General features: G+C 32.7%; 1 protein-coding gene across 1 annotated transcript in view; it reads left to right on the top strand.

Moving 5' to 3' along the window:
* Window positions 1–17,954, top strand: part of LOC106457841 (lachesin-like) — a 135,646-nt gene that overhangs the window by 97,599 nt on the left and 20,093 nt on the right. The window contains exons 3-5 of the mRNA XM_022383886.1: window positions 10,738–10,945; window positions 12,103–12,273; window positions 13,788–13,916. Of these exons, the coding sequence (XP_022239594.1) occupies window positions 10,738–10,945; window positions 12,103–12,273; window positions 13,788–13,916 (508 nt within the window). The remainder of the gene's footprint in view (window positions 1–10,737; window positions 10,946–12,102; window positions 12,274–13,787; window positions 13,917–17,954) is intronic.

Here is a 17,954-nt window from a genome sequence, read left to right as displayed (position 1 = left end):
GCGTTTTTTTACAATTATACATAAGGGATGCAACTTTTCATGTCCTAAGATAACCTTTCATTAATCATGAATTTACATAACTTCCGTCCCGGGGATGGGTACTCCAGCTCGTATTGTAATATCTTACCTGCTTCTGAATAAGAATACTATATTGACTAGAGTCGCTCAAGATCCGGGTGTGGCATGGTGGTTAGCGTCCTGGACTGTGAATCCGAGGGTCCAAGAGTCGTGTCCTGTTACCGCAAATGTGCGCTCCGCACTTTGGGGCCGTACACGCGTTATAAGAGTGTCGGTCCAATACACTTTTGGCTTGGTGACTTCCTTCTACTCTGTCGTACTTATCCCTTGTGTAGCTTTGCGCAAAACTTCGAAACAAGTACAAATAATCAACTGATGGATGGTGAAGTTAAACCTATTCATATAGCTTATAACCGAAAGAAAATTATATTTCACATTATTTGCCACACGTATTTTTTATTTTCTCTTTTTAATCCTTCATGAACAAAATGATTTTACGATATTTGAGTGAAAACATATTATCATGATGAATGTAATTAGCTTTACATCTCTGACTTAGATTCCCCCGGTTGGTCAGCGGTAATTTTACTTTAAATGCTAAAATCCAAAGTTCGATTTCCTGTTGTGGACACAGCGCAGTTATCTATCCTATTGTGGAGCTTTGCGCTAAAACAAACAAACAAACAAACGAACGCTGACTTGGAAAGAAGATGAATATTAAGGACCTCAATGAGAAAAGCAAAGTTCGGGATTTCTATAAATTTTAAACTACTTGTCTTGCAGTTAAGCATTAAAGATTGAAAGCATCCAACGTTAAGTTTAATTATCACAGTGCGTTCAAGAACTTATTCATTAGGAGTTAATGAAATAAACTGTAGAACAATGAGCTTGTACTGCTTTAATTTTTTATTTATAAATTATATACTTTCTATAAAGTGAGTTTTTGAACAAGGATGCTAAAGCAAACTGATAAGAAACTTTCGTAAACTCAGCCAAGTATTTTGATATTTTACGGAAGAAATTAAAAGGATCATTCACTTAAAACGAAAAATCCTGTAAAAAATGTATGTCAAATTTTTAGTAGAAAACTCTCAACAATTTCCAATTATCAGACGTTTGAGAGAAAAAAGTTCAAGATAGTGTGTACAGTAATTTTCTTGGCACTTGTCATGCCACAAGAAAGAAGCTTATATTTATAAATGTATGAATTTTAATTTCTCAGTTAATGTGCATCATGAACACCAATTTCTACGCACCATTTCCGTACACAGAAATAAAAAAAAAAATGTTGACTCGTTAGGTGACTTTACTAAAATATCTTTTACGTTAGATCTACTGTGGAGGCCCGGCATGGCCAGGTGGTTAAGGCACTCGACTCGCAATCTGAGGGTCGCGGGTTCGAATCCCCGTCACACCAAACATGCTCGCCCTTTCAGCCGTGAAGGCGTTATAATGTGACGGTCAATCCCACTATTCGTTGGTAAAAGAGTAGCCCAAGAGTTGGCGGTGGGTGGTGATGACTAACTGCCTTCCCTCTAGTCTTACACTGCTAAATTAGGGACGGCTAGCGCAGATAGCCCTCGTGTAGCTTTGTGCGAAATTCAAAACAAACAAACAAACTTACTGTGGAACGTCATTTACGGTATCTCTACAGTGGAACGTCATATTGCTTTTACCTGTCCTTAAAAATGCAAACAATTTCATAATAGTATTGTAGCATAAAGCTCTGCGAAGTTGTAAATCCTGTAAATACTCCACCTTCTCTCACTGTATCATTACTTCCAAAGTCAATTTAAGTTGATTTTGTTTTACCTAGATGCAAAAACCCACTTCACTTCTCTATAAAAATGGGGCCCGGCATGGCCAAGTGGTTAGGGCACTCGAATATAATAGAAAATAGCTTAATTGAGAAACGATTTAAATGTAAAATTGAATCGATATTTTTACTTTCATGATACATTTTATGCACTTGGCTCTAGGCTAGGTGATCCCACACGATGTTTTTACTTTAGGCCTATTATACCAACACTCATCACACTTATAAGGCTTCACGGCACCCTCCCTCTCACGGCCCCCTTGCACCCCCTCACTAAAATCGTAATGGGTAGACAATAATCGAATTCTTCTATGGATAAGTGCATTTTGGCTTTTATGATTCCTCCAATTTCGAGAAATCAAAAGAAAGTGTGACGCGACGCGACACACATGGCTGTTATTATTATGTAGATACCTTATGAATTAGTACAATAAAATTTTATTCATTACTTTTTTCTGATAATGCTTTAAAAGTTGGCCTTTCCTCTCCATTGTAGGTCCCGCATGGACATGTGGATAGTCTGCTCGGCCTTTCGTTGCAAAAACGCGATCCGTACTTTGGGTGACGCCCCCACTATTCGGTCAGATAGGAAAACATATCTGAAACAAAGAACAAACAAACAAAAAATTACAATCAGGCAAACTCTACATACCTCAATAAACCTTCACCAGATCTTCCACTGTGTATGAACGACAGTTTCCAAGTTCCAGTTTAAACAGCACAGGAGTCCATTGGAGCTTAGTTGGGGGAGGGGGACTTTGCAGTTAACGGTTGATGGAGATTAATAGGGTTCCAGTTTCTTTCTCATGAAAACAGCCGTTTCGATGTGTGGCCTTCGTCAGCTTCAAATCGTTTGTTTATTATTTTGTTAATATCCCAAGGATATATAGCCTTCTTACAGGGATTTTTAGGGCGGATTCATAATCGAAACATTCACTTTGCAGACGAAGCATTGTCTTTTAATTGCTTAGAGTGCAGTTTCGGAGCCCGTGGAGCTCTTCAGCTTTGTTTTACTATTTTTACGGTTTTATGAAGAACACTGAAACTTTCTCCTTCGAAATGTTGTATTATTTTGTTCTTTATCATCTAATAATCTTGCCATATTAATATTCTTACTCGTTAAGGATTATACTATATCAAACCGTCCACAATTGTACAAGTAGCAGCGTTACACGTCAAATAGTCGGAAATTTACTATGAATCAAATATACATCATAATTTACAATTGTTAATCTAAAAATGGGAATAGAGATCGTCAGAAAAGTACAGAAACAAGTTGAATCAAAATGCGAAGATTATATTTTACAAGCTTACAACTAGGGACTCTAAAAAAAGTGAAGAAAATAGTCTTGAAATAGTGTCTACATTATTTTCTCAGGCTAGAAATTCCTATTTTAACTCCACCAAAATTGATAAGTACTGTAGACATGGAGTCAAAACAGGGATTTGTAGCTTTTTCCATCTTAGTTTGTTTGCTTTTTGTTCTTCTGTAGGCTTGAAAATATAATCATTACATTTTTTTTCAACTAGTTTCTATACTTTTTTGACGATCCCTATTTCTCTTTTCAAATTAACAATCTTTAATTATCTTGTTTGTTTTGAAGTTAAGCACAAAGCTACACAATAAGCTATCTGTGCTCTGCCCACCAGGGGTATCGAAACCCGGTTTCTAGCGTTGTAAGTCCACAGACATACCGCTGTACTACTGGGGGGGGGGGTAATTATCTATTTACTACTCCATTGGGTTTTTTTTTCATCCAACCGTTATATACTGAGTCAGGTGGTTTTGTGTCCGAGGTTTCGTGTAAACACGCGTTTAACAAGCGTCGAGTACAAAAGAAGTGGCATATATTATGTGTTTATAGTCACGTAAATCAACTTACAATGATAAATAATCAACTTTTTAAATAGCTCATAAACGTTCAAAGCGTTTTATATAGTATGTCTGTCTAGGTTTGGGTGCAAAATACCCAGCCGATTTTGCTGTAAGTTTGTGAAACACAAATATGATTAACAATAATAAAATAATACTAGAATATACACTCACAATTTCAGCGAAGTACGAAAATCAGTAGAATAAATTATCACACACAAGAGTAGAGAAATCTACTATTGTAATCGTCTACTGTTAGAAAACTCACTAAAATAGTCGCAGAAAACCACGTAGAAACAAAGTACAACATCGAAATCGAGACATGATAAATCCTCAACTTGGCAGTTTCCAAATAATGCGTTATAAGTTGCACAAATCATTTTCCAATTAATGCGCATTGGCAAAACACAGGATTTTTTCAAAAGAAAGTGAATGACTTAGAGAAATGCTTATAGGCGAAAAAACGAATATGCTTGAATTCATTTCAAAACTACCTTATAACATACTCAATAGTTCAGGTTTCAGTAAGATATTCTTAGCCGTTTTTTTCTGTAGCAGCTAGTAAAACTAAAATCATTAATAGACTAGAGACACTGTTATAAATATACACATTGTTTACTCTAATAAAATGAAGCGTTGCCGAATAGCATGGCCAGTTGGATAGAGCGTTCGACTCGCAATTTGCGGATCGTGGGTTCGAATCCCGGTACCACCAAACATGCTCTACCTTTCAGCCATGGGGGTATTATAATAATGTGACAGTCTCTATTTGTTGGTAAAAGAGTAGGCTAAGAGTTGGCGGTGGGTAGTAATAACTAGCTGCCTTCCCTCTACACTTCCTTTACACTGCTAATTTAGTATAGCTTTGCGTGAAATTTATAACAAAACAAACCGACTAGTATAAAAAGGAGAATTTCCGATTAGTATAACGGTGCTTAAGTGGCTTCACGATGCTTGAGTGGCTTCGAAGACCTTTTGTTGGTAGCAAAGAAGAATTTAGAAAATTAGAGATAGAAATATCGACTTTCAAGAATCAACTTAAGAATAGTCCTACAACCTTCGCAGGAGTTTGTTTAGTAGCTGTGTATAGATGTTGGCGCAGTATACCTAGCCATTTTTGCTATAGGCTTCGGTGCTTGAATGGTTTCAAGAGAAACTGGGCCAGTGGCGATGAAAAACTAATGAAATATCTCCTTCTCTTTCAAGAATCAGCATAAAAATAGTTTTTCGACATGTGCTGGGGTTTTTTAGTAGGTTTGTCCAAGTTTGAAAAAAATTATTCATAGCCGTTTTTTCTATAGGATTGTGAAACAATAATAATAATAATAGTATGAAGAATAAATTGAGGAATTTTTAACTTCGTCAAACAATGGGAAAATCAACGTTTTTGTTATTGTCAATATTTTAGCAGTCTTAGCCATTGAGTGTTGTTTCAAGAACAACTCTACTTCTTAAGATGGCTTTTGCCTGTATGTTCTATTAGAATTTTTGTGAAATTCCTGAGCGATCCCTATTATGAACCACTAACGTGGTTCATGATAGTTCTTAAATATATATCACTGGCGACGACATAACTCGTACCTGTAGCAATACGCAATTTAGCATGAAATCGCGAGAGTAGGTGCATTTTGGAGGTACAGACAAATTCGTTTTAGTTAAATTCTATAATTTTCGTTAATCACCCAACAATAGTCTCCTGTAATTTTTGACGGTCTATTATACTAGTTAGAATCATAAACTTCTTGTTCTGTATTAACATAAATTACTCAAGCACATACCCGTGGTGGGCACAGTACAAATAGCCCATTGTGTTTAACTACAAATACACAAGCACAAACTTATACTGCATATGCTTCGTCAGTTTAACAGTTTCTTTACCACTAAAGGAACTGTCTCTGTTCAATTTCAGTATCCTTATAGCAATTCTTCAGGAAGTAAAAAACAAAATAATATCAATAACAGAACCAAAACAGGTATAAATATAATAGTTTTTCTCTCTTTTCATAATTTTAAATATATACTGCATAAAATAATTCAAAACTGGCTTTAACTGTGTATTTACTGCTGGTATATTCTTTAAGAAATGTTATTAGAATTCTGAGGATTAATTTCTATAGGTGATAATATTTAATACTATAAATATTCTCGGACATCTTGGTTTATGAATTTTATGAACGTCGCACATACTCTCTGCATGGAATTCAATCGGATGTCATCGGTTGAAGCACTTTCTGATGTGATAATGGAGTTTACTGTATTTGTAAGATATGTCTGTTTTACTTATTTTTCCATGTGAAAGCAGGAGCTTTATCTAAGTTAAAGAATTACTTTTGTTTATGCATTATGTGATTTACTTTAGAAATAGTGTGATAAAAAGGCAAGTGTTAGAACCATATTTTTGTCTTTTATAACACGTAATATCAAAGCTGATCCACAAGTTACAGTTTCTGTTTTAAAATTATTGATATGTGTTATACGGATTTGTAATGCTATCATGTAGTTTTGTTCAACTATGTATGGTCAACTTGATGAAAACGAAACAGATATCGTTTACATACTTAATTTATTCCACACTGCACTACTTCGCTACTCCAAGTCTGATCAGTCAGATTCACCAATTATAGTCCAAGACAGACTTTTGGAATTAGTTACATAATTATTCAGTTATATAGCCAAATTTCTAAACAAACTATTGGGATAGTAACGGATTACCTCTAGCTAACCTGGAACAACATCTTCGTATGGTAAATGAAGGATAAGGTTATGATCGATAATCTTATTGCGTTGAAGCTCTACATATATTCTATACCTTTAACAAGATAATTAACAAAGTTTCAAATTCGACGAAGAATCACAAACCAAAAATTCACAAGATTCCAGACACATCTCGATAGTAACAGCAGTTTTCATGAAAAAAGTGGTTAGTGAAATTAGAATCATAACAATACCGTTCCATCTATGAAGTCCAGTTCCAATGAACTTTTCTTTTTGATCTTTTTTTAACAATGTGATGGGAGCTGACATCCAAATACAATGAAAAGTTTGTCCAGGTGTGGGGTATAAGATTAGTCTCGTCGTCCTTCGCCAAACCATTTTGCATAGAAAATTACGTTGCCGACCAATAGTATAGAAGGCTGAGCTCGATCGATGATGGTACAAATAATTCCAAGAGCAGTGATTAGCTCTTAGTATAAGCTTAAAATCATATTCTACTAACATGTTATTACAGTGAACTTTAATCGGTTAGAACTGAACTGATTGTTAGTTGTTATATCATTTTTTGAAGTCAACAAATTTAAATTTATACATAATGCGTTGATAATACTTTAAAATCAATAAATATAATGCGCATAGTCTAGACTTTTATCAATATAATACTCTAAACGTTTCTTTATGTTGCTATATTTATTTCTTAATCCCTTGTAATGGTAAAAACCTACTTCAACTGATTTATTTACTGTTTTTTCACTTTTTAAAATTTTATGATTAGGTGTTTCCATTTAACATTCTGAATAAGTACAACTTATTCAAAGTTAGTATGTTAGTTCTAATGGGCCTGACGTAGTTTAGCATTCAGGATGCAGGGTTGCAAGGTTGAAAAGTCGATCTGAGAAGCAGCTGATCCTGTTTCACACTTTCAAGAATAGATGCGTTTCATGAGTGAAGTCAATTCCGTTATTTGATTCAAAGCCGGACAAAACAATTGTAACGGCGCTTGCTGCTGATTGGCTGCCTTCTTTATGGTTAGGAGTTCAAAATTAGGGACGGCTATATCTAAACCTGAGGGTTTCTGCCCGTTCAGGTTGAAAACACAAAATACATTAGTTTAAGCCTAATAAGGATGAATAAAAGTCATTAAATAGTCCCATATGGTATATATATATATGTTTTTTAAAAAGAAGAAATACTACATTAGAGCGAGAGAACACACCACAATACGATGTAAGATGCTAGATGGGAATCATTCACAAGAGTATAACACAAGAACACTATTACTTTTTCAGCTACTTGTGTGGTAAAAACACATATTTTATGAATAATAATGTATATATCAATAACGAATATCTTTATTTTCTCTCTGTAAGTTTAGGAAATAAGCAATTTAAAACAAAAGTAATTAGAACGTTTAACATAATATTCAGAAACTAATAAGGAAAGACATATTTAGATAGCTACTGCATCTTCATTTCTACTTTACCTTTATTATTCTAGAAGATGAAACTGACTACAGCGAGTTAAGCTATTCCACTATTACTGTTCATCGTTACATTCTCATACATTTATAATGACATTTCAACTTCGTCTAAAGAAAGTCTTAAAACAGTTTAAGCGATGATAAACTAATGGTTAAGACCGATACAGTATTTTTTTTTCTTTCAACTAAAATATCATTCTGAATTTAAATCTATGTTAGAAGAAGTGTAATCAAAACTAAAACCAAAACAAGTACCTTGGCTTATAAGTTTGCCTCTCAGGACGTATTGCTCTAAGCACAGTGTTTGAATGTTAATTAATTTTCTAAAAAAAACGAAAATATAAATTGAATGGACTCGGATCAAATCGGTTGAAAATATTAAGTGTCAGACAAAGACCGATTAATTACGTTCTGATGAAACTAATTCACACGTTAACATTATAACAAAACTTGATGTGATTTTTTATCATGGTGGAGGGACATCTTTGAAAATAAGTTGTAAATCCGGAACAAATAGCCACAAGATGTTTCAATTAGACTAAAGCTATGAATAGAAATTCTACTAATCACGCTAATTAGACTTATATCGTGTGTCCAATGAATATCTCCAGGATCGAAACTCAGAGCACGGTAGAATTAGACAAGTTTATTTGTTTGTTTGATTGTTTACATCAGCGCAAACTACACAATGGACGTTCATCGCTTTGTTACATCAAGTAAATAAGCCCTTAAGCTTACAGCTGAACCACCCGGCGGGGGGAGGGGATTGAAAAGTCTTAATTAAGAGTTTCTTAATAGTAGAATCTAATCCACTCGTTTTAGTATCTTGCTTTGTTTTATAAGTAACGTTATAATTATTGCTTTGTTTTATAAGTAACGATATACTTATTGCTTTGTTTTATAAGTAACAATATACTTATTGCTTTGTTGTATAAGTAACGTTATACTTATTGCTTTGTTTTATAAGTAACGTTATACTTATTGCTTTGTTTTGTAAGTAACTTTATACTTATTGCTTTGTTTTATAAGAAACGTTATACTTATTGCTTTGTTGTATAAGTAACGTTATACTTATTGCTTTGTTTTATAAGTAACGTTATACTTATTGCTTTGTTGTATAAGTAACGTTATACTTATTGCTTTGTTTTGTAAGTAACGTTATACTCATTGCTTTGTTTTATAAGTAACGTTATACTTATTGCTTTGTTTTATAAGTAACGTTATACTTATTGCTTTGTTTTGTAAGTAACGTTATACTTATTGCTTTGTTTTATAAGTAACGTTATACTTATTGCTTTGTTTTATAAGTAACGCTATACTTATTGCTTTGTTGTATAAGTAACGTTATACTTATTGCTTTGTTTTATAAGTAACGTTATACTTATTGCTTTGTTTTATAAGTAACGTTATACTTATTGCTTTGTTTTGTAAGTAAAGTTATACTTATTGCTTTGTTTTATAAGTAACGTTATACTTATTGCTTTGTTGTATAAGTAACGTTATACTTATTGCTTTGTTTTATAAGTAACGTTATACTTTATGTTTTTTTTATAAGTAACGTTATACTTATTGCTTTGTTTTATAAGTAACGTTATACTTATTGCTTTGTTTTGTAAGTAACGTTATATTTATTGCTTTGTTTTATAATTAACGTTATACTTATTCAATAAAGACGTTCACTTAAAACATGTTCACGTGGACATCCCTCATTTTACCGACTTAATTTTTGAAATAGTTCATACGAATTTGTAATCATAACAATTCCATTTGAGTTCATAATTTTGTAGCCTTCAATGACCAAAAATAAAATACCATTGTAGATCAGTCGAGCAGAATTTTTACATGGTCAGTTTGTCAGAAGATATACGCTTTACATGATCACCTCACTAAATAATTACCTAGACCCCCCCAGATCTAGCCTTATTGACTATTATTTCTATTGTATTTATCTATTTGCCAGTTTTGTCTATTATTAACCAAAAAACTGTGATAATAATTTTCCCCTTTCCGGTTGGGTCAACGATAAGTTTCCAGACTGAAAACGCTAACATCCGGGGTTAGTTTCTCCACAGTGAACAGAGCGCAGATAGGGCATTGTGTAGCTTTGCACTGAAAACAACAACAGCATAATTTTTTTCAACGAACACTATAAAATGTCATTTTAAAGAGTTTGATGACAACACGACAGCACACGGAACTAAATCAGGGCTTATAGTGATTAAATTTCTGAATTATCTTTGATAGAAAACATCAGACAGAAATCTTATAGAAAAATTATAGAACGACAAATTGTTATCTAATTTCGTATCATTTTTAAAAGCTTAAAAATTTACTTACGAACGAGGTGCAAGTAAGCAATTCGTAGTAAGTGAAATAAAGAAACAATTTTAACAGACATCCCAGAAACTTAACCTAACTCTTTCTACTAAATTCCTCGATACCATTTGAACGTTACACTTGATAGAGGTTTTAACTTTAGGTATTTCTGTCATTAACTTAACTGATAATCCAAGTTGATTGATTTCACCCAGTAATTGGGTCGATTTGTGTGAAGGCTTTGAAATCCCCTCCATACATCATGGTTATCTTGAGCTTGTCGTAAAGTGGAGTGAGTCATGTATTGAAAATAGGGTGGTCGTAAACCTAAAAGGAAATAATAGTTGTCAAGCCCACTTTCATTTAGTACAAGCATCTATGAAGCTTTTTCTATTCTAACATTTCTCTTGGTTCTTGCTGGCTTAGGCACATGATTTATAATAAATGTCAATCAATTACTTTTCTATTCTTGAAGCTCTGTTCACTTTCTCTATTAATTTAAGTTCTTTTTTCCGACAGGTGGCGTGGATAAAGGTAGAAACTAAAGCAATACTCTCTATCCATGACCACGTGATTACTCGAAACTACCGCATCAGCCTAAGTCACGTTGACAGCAGGAACTTTGTGCTGCACATCAAGAACGTGAAAGAGTCCGACAGGGGAGGATATATGTGTCAGTTGAATACAGCTCCCATGATGAGCCAAGTTGGCTATCTGGATGTAGTATGTGAGTAAACGGTCAGAGATCACCAAACGGCAATAATTTTGAGACAGTTTCTTAAGTCTTCATATGATATACAACAACTGCTAGAATCATATAAATTTATTTTATCTTATTTGATGGAGAGTTGTTTTTCATTTTTGTCTAATACCTCGCGTGTTCAAGGCAATGTGCGTCAGACTTTTAAATCTGCAAGCTTTATCAAAAGTACATGATCGTTTCGCCCTTTTTACATACGCAAAATATCCCAGTTCTAATGCATCTAGCAATTCATTAGAAACTTTCTTAAAATGACATCAGTATCTTGAAATTTTATGAAGTACTGCAGTTTTCGTTATTCATGCACTCATTTGTAAGGTACCATTACAATAAAAATAAGGAAGACACCTTCTAGTATAGCTAAAATTAATATCATTACACTCCTTTTATACTCTTGTGAATTGGCTTTCACTTCCGAAACAACTCTCTTCTTCACAAATTGATAATCATAGGTTACTGATAAAACAAAGCTTTTCAAAAACTCTTTTCGCTCTAAATGGACCCTTTTGTGAATACTTTTACACAATAATTGTTTAACTATTATTCAGTATTGGCTCATATAAAATTGTTTTTCACCAAAGGTAAATGCAAAATATACGAGGTGACACTAACAGGCGCTGTGGTCTACAATTTGTTTTTTTTTTCCCATTTGTGAATAAAGGTTCTGTTTGCTTTATTTCCTATTGAACAAACAAATTGTTATTCATTACAAAGACATCTTCATGGTAGAACGTTTTTTTTTTTCAGATTATGCTGATAAGTGCTAAGCATAGCTAGTGATTTCTTCAGGAATATAAGGTGCTTTGAATATACTTAGCGTAAAATACCCACTCTCCAGTGCACGGTTCAAAGGCCCCTTTATCATTTACATGGGCCACAATGTAACGATCAAGCTCCTCTTTTTATCTTTCGTGCTTTCGTTAGAGCTAAAATAAAGATCTATATTAACTCCGAAATAGTTTTTTTATTGAACGTATCTAAAAAGTAAGTTGTGGCTGTTAACCACACGAAAAAGCTAATATTTACATTAGTATCATTGCATTGACTTCTTTTAATACTATGCAATTAAATTATAAGAGGGTTGTTGAAGAAAATGTTTTTGAATTAATGCAAACCATCTATAGTTCCTCCACAAATTCAACGAGAGAACACCAGTTCGGATATCATAACCACAGAAGGATCAAATGTAACTTTGACATGTGTTGCTAAAGGATATCCCACGCCAAACATAACGTGGCGACGAGAGGATGGTCAGCCTATAGTATCAATGAACAATGAAGGCCAGTTAGAAAACGGTAAGTGTTAGGTAATATACATCATTCATTATAAAATTCAGTTTGGATGTATGACATCTTCCTTGCTGTCAGTAAAGCCGTATATTGTTATTGAATAGTTAACATTATTACACTTTTAGTCATAAGTTCGATCTTGTATTTCTAAGATTAAACACAGTAAAGTTTCGAAATTATTATGATATTCAGCTTGATATTGTATATATTTCTTTACATTGTGATATATAAACTTAATATCAAGGATTTTGTTACCGCCTTTGTCAAATTTGTCGTTTCAAATTTACTGAGCGGTCTAATTGTTACATTTCTATGTATAATATGAAAAATGTTGCTTGACATCAGTGTTTAATTAAATAGAACTGGAATTTTCAACCTAAAAGGTACATTATGGATAAAAGGCCAGGTCAGAAAACAGCGGAATTAGGTATAGCCGTCACTTATTTTAAATTACTAATCAAAGTGTAGTCCGCTAACCAGGCTCACGCCGCCAAAAGTTCTTTGTCCGACTCAGTGAATTGAAATTGACCGTCACTTTTATAACGAGCCCACAACTGAAAGTGTGAAGTATCTTTAATACATGCAACCAATAAGCCACACCCGCCCATGTTTTATTCAGTTTTTACACCTTCAGTTTAATGTATAAAAAACACTGTTACCAGTAAATCGCTATAAAGAGAAATCATAAGATTTTTCATAACATTTCCCCCCTTTACGTACTTGAAATATAACCTAAGTCTGTATGATATTCACTGAAGAAAAATATCGTAACTTAATGTTCATATGTAGTACATATATTGTATTTAAGACAACACTATATTTTAAGTTCAAAATATTTAATACTGCTGAACATCACAATAAAAAGTTAAATTTATTAAGGGCGTGGCATGGCAGATTTAGGATGTTTCTATGAGTTGACTAGCCAATAAAGTTAATTTTGGCTTGTTGTATTTGTTTACTTTCTACTCATCCACCAATTTTATCGAGTGATTATTAGGCTAATATTAAATTTATATCAAATTCTGGACGTCGCATGGCCACTTAAGGGGCATATATCTCCCAACTCTTTGCTATTTAGTGTACATACGCTATCATTAATAATTATTTTACATTGATTTATCTTTTTCTTTGCCCCTTTCCCACTTGCCAACAAAATTAGGCAGTCATGGGAAATACATAGCTCGATATTCACCAGATTAAAATAGAGCACTGAGTGAAACTCAAAAAGTTTTTATTTCATAATAATGTATTACTTCAATTTATATCATAATTATAAGCGTAATGCATGTATAGTCATAGCTGCTAATAAGCTTCCATAAACTTATGAAAATCTATGTATTATGAGAGGGAAAACTCAAAAAGTTGAATTTAACCTCTAAATATGAACTCATCAATTCAAGCATCATAGTTCTAAGAACAGAAATAAGAAATAAAAACAAGATATAGTCAAAATTTGATTAATACATACATCAGTTCAAGTATTACAAATTTCAGCCATCAGGTTCTTCTAATTTGTATAGATTCTAAAATGGTCGGCGAGAGTTTGTTTCTGATCCGAGTTGACCGACACTACAATGGAGCCTATTTATGTATAGCGATGAACGGCGTGCCTCCTTCAGTCAGCCAACGAATTTTGCTGCAGGTGTACTGTAAGTATTTGGAAAAGAAACTTGTTGGATAATATTGTTTTAATAACTCTTAAAATGACGGATTAAGACAAAAATTTGTGACCAATATATTTTTATTCATCGATTTATAAAAAAAAATCATACACCTTTGAATATTCTTATTCAAATTAAACTTACGTAAAAGTTAAAAGTAAAATTTGGGGTAATAAACACCACAGATTTAATGATGTAAGAAATAAAGAGGTCATTCTCTCGTTAGTGTTAATATTTTTACATCCTGTGAGCATTCGTAAGGTTAGGGAAAAACAAAAACAATAACCACAAAAATATAATGTCAGTTGATACTGTCTTTCCAGACAACCTGAGTTATCAAAGTTAGTAGATTAACATTTCCCTTTTGAGAATTAACTGCCCAATAACATAATTGATAATGTACTGTTGCCTGCTTCAAGTCTCTCGATTTCTCAAACAAATATCGTCTTGGATTAATGATTCAAGTGACTATCAGTAGTTTTCTGGTGTTTGGTAAATACACGATACTTCCTATTTCTAACCTATTTCTCTAGCTTTTAAAGAATACAATACTAGCATCTTTGGAAGCATAAACTATACATAAGTGACGTAAAAAGCAGCAGAAAATATCTGCAATTGACACACGATATTTGACAGTTTTCTAAAAGGCGGTAAAGCACAGAAGAAAAACACGACAAAAATGAATCGCTTTCAAGATGCTGTGTTCAGGAGGATGGTTTAGCCATCACGTGCGTTATTAACAAGCAAGAAAATTAATTGAATGTTGATACTTCGAAAAACGAAGATAAATATAACGATACTAAGCACTTTATCACAAGACTAAAAACAATCTTATAGAATTAAAGGTAATATAAACATAGTGTTATACACGCTACATCCCACATAAAGCTAATAAATAAGCAGGATAATACAAAAGCGATTTTTACACACAGATGGGATGGTATTCAAACTTTAAAATATTTTCAAATATTATTTTTTTATTAAATGATACATAATCCCCGAGAAAACCAATTTATGTATAGGAAAATTTGTTTTAAAGTAACAAGAGTCTCCCAGTTGGCCAGCCAGCGGTAAGTTTATAAACTTACAACGCTAAAATACATGGCTCGATTCCCCGTGTTGGACAAAGCACAGATAGCGTATTGTATACATTTGCGCTCAAACAACAACAAAAAAGAAACAAAATATTTTTGAAATTACTACAGATTGGTCGATATCCATTCATTCTTTATTGCATGCTAATTATATGACTCTCACTGATATTATCATATGATTGGTTATCATGTGAATCGTGTTCGAATAATGTAGAATATCATTAGTGTGCTTTTTCACGCGCCTTATCAATGTGAGCTAAGAATACCGTTTTTTAAAACTCCAAATATTTATTTATTTCTCTCATATTAATATATGTTATAACTTTCAATCTCTAATATGGTGAAACAACTCGTTGAATAAAATTATAACAAAAGTTTTGGAAAACAGAATATACTGTTTCGAATTTAATGAAAGCGAGTGAAAGTTAGGTTTCAAACAGTTGGCTTGTCAGTAGATTTTCCTTGGTAATTGCAAGACAGTTTATTCTATGTTCGTGAATGAGAGAAATGTTCACGAACAAAAGAAAGTTAAATAAATGCTTATTCTTTTATTGTGCTAATAGGGAAGAATGTTAAATAAATGTTTATTTTCCCCAAGTGTATTAAATTGTGTAACCACGATCTTGTTTTGTTCATGTCCTGAATTTTTTAGAAGTTTGGTATAATAGTTATTGGAACATTTATTTTATTTCTATTGTTTGTTATAATGGTTATTAGAACATATATTTTATTTCTAGAGTTTGGTATAATGTTTATTAGAACATATATTTTATTTCTAGAGTTTGGTATAATGTTTATTAGAACATATATTTTATTTCTAGAGTTTGGTATAATGTTTATTAGAACATATATTTTATTTCTAGAGTTTGGTATAATGTTTATTAGAACATATATTTTATTTCTAGAGTTTGATATAATGGTTATTAGAACATTTATTTTATTTCTACAGTTTGGTATAATGGTTATTAGAACATATATTTTATTTCTAGAGTTTGATATAATGGTTATTAGAACATTTATTTTATTTCTATTATATTCCTTTCAATAATAAAGAGCAACTGCAGTTAAGCTATTTTTCGACTAGTTCGGCCTCTTTATATTTAATTCTGTCTACAGCAAATTACGACTCGGATGCTATGTCTTTCTGATGTATCTGTAAAATCCAATTCTTCTTCACATTGCATTCCTTTATTTACAAAACCATGTAAAAGGTTGTAACGGTATATCTGTCATACAACTTCACTGAGAGATTAGTAAGCGAACAAGATATTATTTTGTATGAGTAATAGTACATTAACGTTATGCAATATAAACGTTTTTCCTTAAAAAGTTTTTTTCTGAGATGTACACTTTAAAATTAAAAATTTCTTGATTACATTATTTTGTTAGCTGTATTATTACGGGTACATGTACTGTAAAACAAGTAATTAATATATTTTGTATATATATTAGGCATAATATGTTTTCAGCCAAATGCTTTTAAACTTTTGTATCCTTACGCAGTGATACAAAGTCTTTTATTATGTTTGTTATGTAAAAGTGACGTATAACAAACACGCTTAACTTTAAACGTAAGTAACGGTTAACTAATATTTGTATCAACGCTATGAATTATTATCACAACTACTTAGTTATTGTTGAAAGGTATATTATAAAATATTGATGCAGGAATTTGATAAAGTTGGTTCTCAATAGTTTTAGTTAATTGCTTTTAATAAAATACGCTTACATTTTCTAATAATGGAGGTCAAATGTGATAGAATTGGTTATTTTAGTTAAAATAATACGTCTAAGTTTTGAAAAGATGAAGACGTATATTTTTATCTGTTGGTAGTAAATGTCTTATAAATTTTACTAAAAAATATAAGCAATTTTTAAAATATAAATGTCGGACTGATTTTACCTTTAAGGTTTGAAGCGGTTTCCTCCATAATATAACTTATTTACTGATGACGTAAAAGAGTATTTAAAGTCATGTTTAATTATAAATGTTCTTAAGATGCAAACAGTCACTGTAATCGGTGAGTAATGAAAGTAAAAACTAATATTTCTTCTGGCCATTCCATGCAAAAAAGTTAAACCATGTTGAGTTACCAGAGTCTCCACGATTCTTTGTTACACAAATGACTTCAGGTTCTTTCGGTCATTTCACTTTGATCATTGACGAGAATACTTGCGTTTGGGCCAAAAAATTAGCATTGAGACGAATACGCTTGGTTCACTTTATGTAACCAAAGTTGCTGGCATAAATGCTAACCGGTCTAATTGAAATGCTGGAGTTAAGTTTAGCAATAAATGATTTGCCAATTTCTTCGTTTGAAACCTTTTAAAATTTCAAATAAGGTATTATCTGGAGTTTCATCTTTCTACAGAAATCCTCCCGCCTGAAGGAATCATCATGTTAGTGAAATTCTGTAAGTTAATTGTGTATGGAAATGTAATCATTCTGATATACACACAGCAGGTTCTACATATTTCACTGTAAGCATCATTTTTATATATTTGCGTAATTAAATGTCACAAGTATCATCGAACCGGCACCTTGGGACATGTTATTTGCAGATGACATAGTTCTCATAGATACCACCAGGGAGGAAGTAGAGCAGAAATTGGAGAGATGGAGGAGAGCGATGGAGGACAGAGGACTTAAGGTCAGTAGAGAGAAGACGGAGTATATGGTTTTTAATGGAGAAGAGGAAATGGGGGATGTTACTTTACTTAACGATAAACTTAAAAGGGTAAACACCATTAAGTATCTTGGGTCCTATGTGGTATCAAACGGTACACTCGACTCTGAAATAAGCCATAGAATCCAGTCGTGATGGAGAAATTGGAAAAATGCGTCGGGAGTGCTATGCGACAATAAGATCAGCGCAAGGGTGAAAGGAAAGGTCTATAAAACCGTTGTGAGACCTTCGAAGATGTACGGAGC

This window comes from Limulus polyphemus, unplaced genomic scaffold, assembly GCF_000517525.1.
Source record: "Limulus polyphemus unplaced genomic scaffold, Limulus_polyphemus-2.1.2 Scaffold380, whole genome shotgun sequence".
Taxonomy (NCBI): domain Eukaryota; kingdom Metazoa; phylum Arthropoda; class Merostomata; order Xiphosura; family Limulidae; genus Limulus; species Limulus polyphemus.
The sequence above is the reverse complement of the archived record's forward strand: the minus strand, read 5'-3'. Positions and strand labels throughout refer to the sequence as shown.